Below are 11,814 nucleotides of genomic sequence, written 5' to 3'. Positions count from 1 at the left end.
CCTAGGCACGTGGTGTCTGTCTGGTGTTAGATTCAGTATCAGATGTGGCTGTCAGCTATGTGTCAGCCAGAAATGATTTGGACGAGCGGAGCACGCCTAGTGTCTCGGTAAAAGGCTTAAAAGCTTTGCGACGCGGTGGTTCCGAGTGGCCCCACACTTACCGTATTATGAGATAAAAGATGTATATAAATAGAACTTTTGGTCATTATTCAACACCAGGCTACTAACCCTTGAAAATAATTGTTCGAGGTATACAAATAATTAATCTCCTATAAAGCAAGAATATCCTCTGGAAAAATTTTTATATTTCTTTGGCAAGAACTTGCTCTGGAGTAAGTTGACTTGTCTTCTCAGCCGTAACCAATTCGTACTATGATTGGCCTTGCAAACTGCAATCAAACCCAGGAGCAAGGATTCTCAGCATACAATTGATTGGGAGTGGTTCCCTGTGGCCTTTCATCCTTTGCTGTAGTATATGGTTTTTGTGTGGAATCTGAAGCCCAATTCTCATTTTCCTTCCTTTGCTCCTTAGTCTTTCCCCATAACACGCAGTAAAGCCCAAGAACCAGCAATAATCCTCCAAGAACACTGGAAAAAATGTAGATTTTACTCGCAAGTTAATAAAAATGATTAGCAGGAGGTCATCATTTTGCTGGAATATGCAATAATATGATCCTGAAATATTTAGACATTCATCCCTTAGCCACAGGAATTTCATCAAATTCAGAGAAATGTGACCGTTGAATTTCATAAGAAAAAAAACTAAGAAATTTAAATTCATATTAAAAATCAGAGCAGTTTAAGTAAATTACCTTCCTAAGCTGATAATCTCCCCCAAGAGGACTGCTGAGGAACAAATTGTAAATACCAGCACCAGTGGAGTTGTAACGGCCAGAAATACTGGCCCTTTCTTCTCAATGACCCAAGCTTGCAAGTAAAAGGTTACCCCAGTAACCACAATTCCCTGTTCACATGTTCTTGTTAATTAAACTTATAATCATCTAAAACATTTTGGGTTAATTTTTTTTCTATATTGACAGTATGAATATGTCTTTATTTGGGCATGTTTAGATGCGTAACACACGTAGCAAAAGAGAGTTTCAAGATTGAATAAAGATTATCTGTCGTGTATCTAAATCAACTCATATAAAGAACTTTTTTATACTGATTGCGTAAAAAAGAAGAAGAAAAAGATCCAAACATTTCTAATTGCTGAGGCTTACACAGTATGCAACGGATATCAGTCTGACATTCCATCCAAGCTTCCATTCATTTGGATCTCTTACCAAAGCGATAGCGATAATGAATGACTGAATGGTGCTGAGGAAGCATTGAAGGGCTGTGCAGAGAAGCTTTGAAGGGTAGCTTTTCAGAATTAGGCCCTGTTTCCAATCAAAGATATGACATGATATATACATCCATACCGGCTGCAATCTCGCAATAAATAAACAATGAATGTGCATATGACTTTCTGCGAACTTTACTGTCTATGATTGCTGAATAATTGGACCATACTCCTGCTAATCTTGATGATGCTAAAGCATTTCCCCTTCTATATACATGGTCTTTCATGGAGTTAGATTTTCAAGGATTCATAACGATTTCCAAGGACCGGTGTTATGATTCAATCGATGCATATAGTTTGTATTATTTCATCAATAGCTCATGAACAATGGGAGTTTGGAATGAGTTGAATGCTTTAGGATGCAAATTATCCAAAATGTGACCGTAATTGGTTATTTTAGAGTACAAAGTGTCTAAAATTAACATTAATTATGCGAAGTAAGAATCATTGAAAACATTAAAGGGTGAATGATTTATGAGGGATATTACTTTTTACCTGAAATACAAGCCACATGCTCCAAAATACATTGGAAAGAACCATCAGAAATACGCCCTTTATCCAGGTGGTGCTAGAAGGGACTTGTCCCTGGTTTTCCTGGCTGTGGCTATTGAATAAGTGGTGGTGGACCAATAATCTCAAGTAAGGGCCCTTAAAGAAGGCAATGGTTGCTGCTCCTCCTAAGCAAATTGCTATTCCAGCAACTTTAACAATTCCAGGAATAGTCTTCAGCTTTACACTTTCCATTCTGCACGAGTTTAAAAATATGAACTGTATTTGAAGCCAAATTATATAATTTGCCACACAAGTTAAATAAATTCAGGTCACCGATCATAAACATGTCTTAGGAATCAGGGCAATAGTGGACACAAGACTTTACATTACAATCCAAAAAATTATGCACGTACCATAAATGTTCATTACATTTCCATGAAGATGGATTTTGATTTTTAATACAAAATTCAACATTCTCGATATTTTAGGAGGGATATCAACAAAAATTAAAGTGGGATTTTCAACTTTTACGTTTGACTCTCTAATCACTAGTTAGAGTTTCGACCGTTAATTAACCCTCTTGATTTCAGTTTGAGTTGGAGGATATTTATCTAGTGTATTGAATTTAGGGCTAATCACAAGGATTGCCAAATCTTAACTTTATGTTTGTGTTCATCCCACTATATGAACACTCATGAATGGAGGGAATTGCTTCTATGGTGCGAACCTCTACACGTTAAATAGATAAGCATATGACATATGTTTTGAATAAGATTAGAACCCTCCCTCAATTTGATTAAGTAGTTCTGAATATGACAGTCCGCATGAATATCATATCAAGGGCCTACTATAAATTATTGAACACAATTTCATTGATTCGATAGTTACCGAAATCAATGTTAGGCGATAATTTCTACAAAAAAAAACATGTTAGGCGATAATTTCAAGAGGATGACATTTCTGTTATCTCTATCCAACTCGTGCCCTACTTTGATTTGATTGAGTGAAATACTTTTTGAACTGAATAGCTATAATGAATTCCACTTCCCTTTTTTCATGTAAAAGGAGGTTGAGTAATTTATTTCACGTCAGAGATGAAAGAAAATAAAGAAAGGGAGAGCGAAAAGAAAGTAGAAATATCTAGATGGATGTGCTTATGAAACTAGTGTCTTCTATTTCAAAATTTCAGTAATTTTTACTTGTATTTGATAGTTATTTAGCCACTCAGAAAATCCAATTTTCAAAGGAAAAAAAAAGTGTGTAAATTTGTTATGTACTCAAACAAAGTACCTCAGCATCTTGAGGGAAAAAAAGATTTAAAAATTGTCAAAAGGATCAAGGGTATCAACTGTTGAATTTGTGGGGTTTAATTATTAAACATAAACATGCAGGAATATGCTATATAACTTTTTCACTTTTATGTTTTCAGGGGCCAGTGGAGAAGATAATGGAGATTGTCCATGCAGGAATATGCTATTTAACTTTTTTTACTTAATTTTTTGGTTATTTGGCGATTGTCCTCTCCAATTGAATTCGGTTTGGGAAACATCTTTTTCATAAATTTCTTATGTCTTAAATCATGCTATATGTCTTATCTTTCTAAAGTAGGATTACATTTGTGGGCCTGAAGTGAAAAGAAGAAACCACAGTGACAAGTTGAATTGTCAATAAAGAAAGTACTGTGATTTTTCTTTTTCCCAATGTTCAAGTTTCTAATTCACATGGCTGACTATGCTATGCATTTACAGAATTTAAGGCACAGGGTAAAACAGTAGCATCCTTTAGAATCAAGATGTGGAAAGATTTTTCATAAAAAAATTCTAATATTTACCTATCTCATTTATCAGTTCTGATAAGCCACAGACTAACCTGAAAAGTTTTGTGATTGCAAAACCCTTTGCCTGTTCGCTGCCTTTAGGCAAAAGTTTGGCAAGAATACTAGAGGTGGTAGGGATCAGGGATCAGGGATCGTCACCATTGGTGACAATACGGTACAATGTAGACACTAATACAATCAATGTAGATATTAACATAGCAAATGTAGATATTAATACAAAACACAACAAATTTTTTTGATACCTTAAAATTGGAGGTATAAAAAATTTATTGTGTTTTATATCAGTATCTAGATTTGCTATGTTAGCATCTATATCTGTTGTACTATTCTCCACACTGTATTGCGCTGTCACCAGAAGCCTTGATCCGGATAGTACAACAAATAACTAAAAGGCCTATTATTCAAAAGTCTTAAATTTTAAATTTTCTTTTTCAACGCAGCTGTATTAGAATTGTCAAGCACATAGTAGTATCTGTCAATAACTTTAAGCATGCATATTTTGAAAGACTTAAAGTGGGCTATATTTCTTACACTTTCCAGCATTCACAATTCCATCCAAATAATAAAATGAAGCATTATGCATAATTCCATCACGGGATCACTTTTTAGTGCATAAAATACTAAGGGTATTTATTCTACCTTATTTTAGATTATTTTCATAGATCAGGAATCAAACATTTAGTCAGACCTAATGATACTACTTTTAATTCCTAGGATTAAGCCATGACCATGAATTTCCAATCATGCTTAATTGCTACATGAATCTTTCAAACAACAAACCCCTTTAAAGCAATGAGATCATCAAATACTTCTTTTTGTTCATGTTGTTGTAATCTTTTACCTGCATAGAAGTGCGAGGAAAAAAGTAATAACTGGAAGTGTATTCGTAGTTGCAGCAGCCAGTGATGCAGATGTGTACTTAAGAGCCAGAGTATTGACATCCAAGCTCATTGTGATCCTGAGTTATACAGCAGATCGACATGAATTTCATCAATTAATGTACGTTAAGAATCGAGGAAATTATTAAAAAAAAACTAAAAAAAAAAGGAAAAAAAGGAGAAACTCAGGGTTCTTGACCAGTAAGAAGAATCAAATGGCCTTCACAAAATGGACTTACCCAAATAGGGAAAGCATAAAAATCTTGATAAATGTCCCAAAAGATAGTGGTGGTGCAGTTTTCCTACAAGTTCATCAAAGCAAAAAATGGACATGAAAGTTGCTATGGTTATTTCAAATTTCTTTAAACTTCGAAAGTAAAGAGGGCTAGTTTATAAAGATGGAGAATTTAGATCCAAACCATTCGAGGAAGAAAGCTATGGGAGCTAAGAAGATTGTTGCAGTAGCTTGTCTGTAGAAGACGAACACATATGTACTCATACCACCATCTAATGCGGCCTTGGAAAGCAAGAACATGCCAGTGTACAATATGTGTATGATCACAACAGCTAAATAAGGTTTCTTGCCTTCCATTATGTAAGGGCTTATAGTATGATGGTTTGAGAGTTGAAATCAATGATTGGTTTCTTCTTCTGTTGAGTTTTCACTCAATTCTTTTGCTGTGATCTTTTGATGAATCATGTTCCATTTGCAGGTGAAATAAGAGGTTTATATAGAAGTGGAGAGCGGCTTGTGGCCATACTATTGGTAGGCCTGTGGTGAGTAAGCTGCTTTGCTTGGACTCCGAGGGGCCACCCAAACAGTCTAAAAAGTAGTAAAAATGCCTTTGCTAATGCTTCTATATTAAATTACCTTAATCGACAATAATTTCCATAATTAGTAGTTACGAGGTAAACTTGACAGCCCTTTTCCAAGGGTCCCGTAAGAAGGATTCATGACCCTGTTTCTTATAATGTTTGCTTACTCGGACACAATGAACTTTTACATATCTTTCACAATTGGTACATGATTAAAATTTGCTGGTTAACCTGAGTTTACCTGGAATGGGTCATCATACCTGCTTGATGTCTAGTCTTTTCTTTTTCAAATTTATTGGATAAGTTCTTCAAGTTCAGCACTAACATCACAATATTTTGCAACTCAAGAGCTGTTTTTGTGCGTGAATCATGTTTAAGCTGAAATGTATTAAGAACAAACGAGAATTTTACAACTGCATTCCCATGCTAGACTTACATTTCCTGCTAAGAAATATATAATCTTTTATTGTTGCTTTAATTCACCTATTCCACACGCATACTCATATATAGATGCTTCTTGTTTGTTTAATTGGATTCCAAGGAACAAATATTCTATAATTCCAACATATTTTCAGGTGGTTCTCCTCTATCAAATATTTTATGCAATGAACATGATGCATGATCTACAAAAAGTAAAGGTTAAATTGCCTGAATCCTGTTTTTACACTGTGCATGTCCCATTTCTCCAAGCTACTACCACATTAAAGGACTCTTCCAACATGATATCAGTTTTTTAATCGACAGACATGTCAATCAAATTAAAGAAACAAATCTCATGTTAGCATTAAGACACTATTGCATATTATATATATTTCATACTGCTATTGTTGGACATGCTTCATTGGTAAGAAAAATCTTCTGCAGGATATATGGTGATGAAATTGATTCAAAACAAAATGGTGTGACCATGTTTTGGGAACTTGACAAGATAGCCCCACTAGTCCCAAGCTTATATCATGATGCAAGTCGAAAAAGCAAAAATTATTTACTACTTGCTACGTGCTCACGTTAGCCCTCCTGCTGTAGTTACAATTGACTGGATTTGTTTTTTCTTGTTGATCACTTTTATTCCTAAATCTTTATCCTGATCTTTTGATTCGAAATAATTACACTTTTCTCAATACTCTTAGGTTTGAGTTAGCGGGGGAAGAGAGAGGAAGTGAACTAAGTTTTTTTTGTACAATGGAAAAGAGATGAGACTAAAGAAGCGGGAAGGGGGGATTTGAACCGATAACCTCTAATTGTTGGGTCTCAAACTTAGTTATTAGATCAAAACTTCTTCGGCAAGGATGTGTACAAAGTTCTAAATTATGTTCAAATTTTATAGTAACATAATAACTTGAATATGGTTAGCTTGATTCATATGAAGTGCTATACTATGACATTAAAGTTACAATTAGCTGAAAAGTGAATAAGCCTTTGATCTTATTCATGTTGCGGTTAATTAGCTTGTATAGGGGATATGAAGTTTTCTCCTTTTTTCTCTTATTTATTTAATCCTTTTTTGGAGTAAAGAATTTCCTCCAAGGAAAAGGACGCACTTATTGGATTTTGGATTTGGGTCTCCCCAGTTGAGTTCTGTCCAATTGTATAAACCGATACAATTTCAATGTATACTAATATATTTATTGAGTAATCATGAATTTTACACCAACTCAGTTATAACTCATATTTATACCAAAATTATATCAATTTATAGTGAAATTCGATCAGTTTACACAATTGAATAGAATTGGAACTAAAAAGGCCCCATTTTCCTGGATTTTCTATTCCATCTTTCTTTTTTCTTTTTTGAAATTTAAATAAGATCCTTTTAATTACATAAATTAAGCAAGAGCACACAAGGGAGGGGCATAAAGCCTTAGCCTCTAATTTAAGTAAAGGCAGCAGAGATGTTGTACCTTAAATACTTAAAATTCTAAGTGGACGGTTTTCCACTAAAACGTTTACGCTTTCTTGTTTTGTTTTATAATACAATCTGAAAAATGTGGAGCAGAAGTCATTATTGTCAAATGACTCTCTTGAAATCAATTGCATTGCTAGATGTAGTCAAAGCTTCTTGCTGAATTTTTGCTTCTGCTGGTCGTAGATATTCGCCCATTTTGGAATGTAGTAGAGTGTTTTAGACTAAAGTTATCTCCAATTGTGATTAATTAAATTGAGATGTTCTAAGGAATCAGAAAGATTTGGCACAATTACTTTTCAATCATATGCATTGACTAGATATATCAAATCCTGTCATTTAAAATCATTGATTCATGAAAAGTTCTAAGGCACTGAATCTTAATCTGGAACGACACTTTCAACCTGTTTTGTTAATGGAGGAGAATAATCGAATTAGTATTAATAGAGCTCTAAATTAATCTCATACTACTCTTTTATAGAAGCATAGGGTCGAATTTGATTTTTGCAGTAAATAAATTATGAGCATCGTACAAACTTAAACCCGATTATATATTAAGATTAAAATCCCAAGTACCAAGTAATTGGACTCTAATTAATCTTTTGTAAAAGAGTAAAACATGCAGTGATGGAATCTGACTAACTGGCAGCACTAGAAATTATCTTGCACGGATGCTTCATCTGCAAAAGTGTCCTTGGAAAAGATAAATTAAAAAGCCAAGGAAAGTTGGAGCAATGAGCCCTGCACACCCAATAATGGTGTGTGTGTGTGTGTATATATATATATATGTATGTATCGATAGTTCTCTCTCTCTCTCTCTCCTCCTTTGTTTTTTTCTTTTTTCTTTAAACTTAATAGATTAAATGATGTGGAAATTTTCAAATATTAATAGGGTTGTCACTTTTTTTTTATTCATGAACACGCATTTTCTTTTGATGTTAGGTGTTAGGCATGTGATTAACATTAATGGAGATGGGCATAGGTGCATGGAGGGGCATCCTCCTTGGAGGCAAATGGGGCGGGGAATATGGGGCGGGGAGGGGGAAAAGGGAAACATCTCTTCCCCCACACATCTATTCCTTTAGATAAAATGCTTTCTTTGTTGATTGTTGTTGTTTTTGAGCTCCAAAATGAAGAAGTTTGTTGCATTTTGGTAAAGAAAACTTTGCTATTTCTTGAATTACAAAGTATTAAGGATGCTTAATTAGTACTTAATGACATTGTAGGTAAGTATATGCAAGTGGGCCATTGCTACATATTTCTATAAATTTAATGAGCTTTTTTGTGAAAAGAAGTTAATGAAAAGTAGGCACCTAAAGCCCTCTCAGAGAAGGAGGTGAGGAGGCCTCACAAGTTCCATTTTTGGGGTGAAATGGTAATTTAATATTATTTTACACCATGATTGAAAATATTTATGCCAAATGATGACAACATAACTGTACCTGATTTACAATCGAATCCCACTTATTTACTCGCAAACACAATTTATTTGCACCAAACTTCAACTTTTGAATATCTAAAATATGATTTACAGCGAAATTCTACTCATTTACATGAGGGACAAATTTGTGCGAAATTGTATGAGACACAACTTGTGAGATGTCGGATTCCTCGCGAAATTAGTGTGGGGCCGTGGTGCAACTTGAGAGGGGAAACGGGACTTTGCTCAGACTGCCCCATTTCTAGTCAACAAGACCTTAAAAATTCCCATTTCTCACAAGTTTGTTCTTGGATGTAATTGAGTTGGATAATTAGGCAATAAAAGTTTAAAATGAAAATTGTGGGGTCCCAAATGCCCATCTCTATTCGTAATCAACCCGGTTTGTGTATAATCAACCAATAAACCTACTATAATTTGGATTAAACCACTAACGCAGCGACAAAAACAACTCTTATCAATAGCACAATAATTAGGTTGGTTTGTTGCCGTAGTAACAAAATTATAGAAGCTTATTCACATGTTATTGATATATAGCATCAAGCAGCTTGTTTGAAATATGGATTTTCTAGCTAGGGGCACTCGTTAATAAGCTTGCTCTAAATTTTCTTTCTTACCAAAGCCTTCTTGTATGATAAACGAGAAATAGTGACCTCAAACTCTCAGGAAGAGAAAATGAGAAAGAAATAAATACAAATTGATCCCTAAAACTCTCACTGAAAAAATTTAGAAAAAAGAATCTCTCACTAGAAAACTTTAGAAGACAATACATTCAGACAAAAAAAATAATAATAAAACTAGAAAGAGAGCTCCCTCCTATGAGAAAAGACCAAATTGTGTGGTCTTTCACCCATGGGAGAGTTGATTTAACAAAAAAAAAAAGTTGATGAAGTTTTGGTTGGATGGGCTTTAGAGAGGAGGAGAAGAGAAACTTTTCCAGCAAATAAAATTGGTATGGCATTCCCCAAAGAGTCCAAATGACAGAATCCAACTGTTGATGAGAGAAAAACCATAAAACTAAATATGGTATCATAGGTAATTTTGCGTTATAGGTTGCGATCACGTCACGAAATGAGGGAGAGGGAGGTCGTAAGGAAGGGGAAGGGACCTGCGACTAGATCGGGAAAGTAGGGGGGAGGGGGGAAGGACTTGTGGGGAAAGGGGGACGGGAAGAAGAGGAAGAGGAAGAGGGAGAGGGAGGAGAGAGGAGGGTGTTGTGGCAGCGGAGGAGAGGAAGGGATGGTGCCAGTGGAGGAGGGACAAGGGGAGGAGTGGTGGGTGGTAGGGAATTTTTTATAAACTTTAAAAAAAGGGATAACTTTTTAATATGCTATCAATGTATAATTTTTTTTTTACACAAATAGATTTAGATCATATCGCATAATATGAATTAAAATTTAAATTTCAAATCATGTGCATGTAACATACATCCCAAGCTATTAGTGTAAAATAAATAACTACACTGTCAGTGCATAAAAAGTTAATTCTTAAAAAAATACTCCACTAAAATTTTAAATTTTAAAAACACTCCAAAATACATCTCCAAGAACCATCTGCAGTAGAAAGTTTTTAATAGACATCATTATAGTAAAATTTGTAAAAAACATTTTCAAAAATATCTAATCCATACAGAGCCTTTGTTTTTATTGGGCAAAATTGAGAGCTTTATTGATCAATCAGTATGGCTTTACACAGGAGTTCAAAGCTGACTAAATTGGAACCGAAAGCAATCGAACTTCGAGATCAAATTAAACTGAAGCACGACAATTCCTCTTTATTGTTGATGGTGAAGCATCAATCTTTTGCATGATCATTGAAAGCTATTAAACGCAGAACATTGCTACGAAAACAACCTTGCGTCCCAAAAGAAGACGGTGCCGTCCATCTGGAAATGAATATCAGCATATTAATGCGAACTTCATGATTTTTACGTACATTACAAAACTAAATTCAGTTGAATGGTTTTTCAAGAAACTGCAATGGATTCGTTAAATTGCCTTAGTTCCTTCAGAATAAGCTTGGTCTTCCATCTTTCTTTATTACCAAAACATTCTTGCATGATAAAGAAGACATAGTGACCTCAGAAGAAGAAAAAATGAAAAAGAAACAAAGGAGATGGTTACATATCACAAATTGAATATGGTATTAACTATCAACGTTTTTTTTTTTTTGGATAAGAACTATCAAATCTCTTTTGTATTGGGCGAAATTGAAAACTTATTGACCAATCAATAAAGCGTTACACTTGGGTTCAAACATGGACTAATTATGCATCAAAAGTAATGAAAATTTGTGTTCAACTTAAACTGAAACACAAGATCTTCTCTTGATTTTTGATGGAGACGGCATCAATAATTTGCATGATGATTCATAAGCTGTTAAATGGAAACCAACACTGAGAAAACTACTCTTCATCCCAAAAGAAAATTGCGCGTCTGTTCTGAAAATGAAATTCACTATTTTCCAATGTGCATTTCATTTCTTTTATTTTTTTTGCTTACATTACAAAATGAAATTCAATTGAATGCTTTTTCAAGAAACTTCCATGAGGCCATAGCTCGATAGTTATGTTACAGCTTTAAAGGCAATAGATGTTGATAACTCTCATGTACTTTCAAACATGTCCCCGTCAATTATTATCACTAGAAGGCCAGGCAGGTTTATTGTTGTTCAATATAAAGCAAAGAAATATGCCATTCGCGGAAATTATGGCAAACTTTCACATGCTCTAATTAAATTGACAGGAAGTACGTACGATCTTCCCAGAAAGTGATTTTGGACAATCATGATAAATGTGTTTTGTGGCAACAAATTTATTTGGATCAGTTTGTGAAAGATACCATTTGAAGGGTAAAAAAAAAATGTGAATTCAACCTTCCTAATGATATCAAAGGTTAGGGTCCTACTTTCAAGTACAAACTTGGCAGTCTCCGAATGTGTAAAAACAAACCTATTATGCCCTAAAATTGATGTCCCACAAATTTATTGCTACGTGAAATAAGTGGAACCTTTTATGACATCAAACTATCACGAAATTTGCCAAACTGATAGAAGAAAGAAAGCTAAAAGCATATCTTAGTTGGATATGACTTTAACATCAGAATT

The 11,814-nt window shown here is 34.5% G+C and overlaps 1 protein-coding gene across 1 annotated transcript; it reads right to left on the bottom strand.

Annotated features, from left to right (window-relative positions):
* Positions 1 to 215: 215 nt before the first annotated feature.
* Positions 216 to 5,235, bottom strand: LOC113778271 (WAT1-related protein At5g64700-like). The gene is made up of 7 exons (XM_027323614.1): positions 4,972 to 5,235; positions 4,792 to 4,854; positions 4,516 to 4,632; positions 1,841 to 2,090; positions 1,224 to 1,382; positions 813 to 964; positions 216 to 588 (listed from the first exon to the last, which is right to left on the bottom strand). Exons 1-7 carry the CDS (start codon positions 5,142 to 5,144, stop codon positions 396 to 398), a joined length of 1,107 nt encoding a protein of 368 aa, XP_027179415.1. The 5' UTR covers positions 5,145 to 5,235; the 3' UTR covers positions 216 to 395.
* Positions 5,236 to 11,814: the final 6,579 nt, after the last annotated feature.

This window comes from Coffea eugenioides, chromosome 7 (assembly GCF_003713205.1).
Source record: "Coffea eugenioides isolate CCC68of chromosome 7, Ceug_1.0, whole genome shotgun sequence".
Taxonomy (NCBI): Eukaryota; Viridiplantae; Streptophyta; class Magnoliopsida; order Gentianales; family Rubiaceae; genus Coffea; species Coffea eugenioides.
The sequence above is the reverse complement of the archived record's forward strand: the minus strand, read 5'-3'. Positions and strand labels throughout refer to the sequence as shown.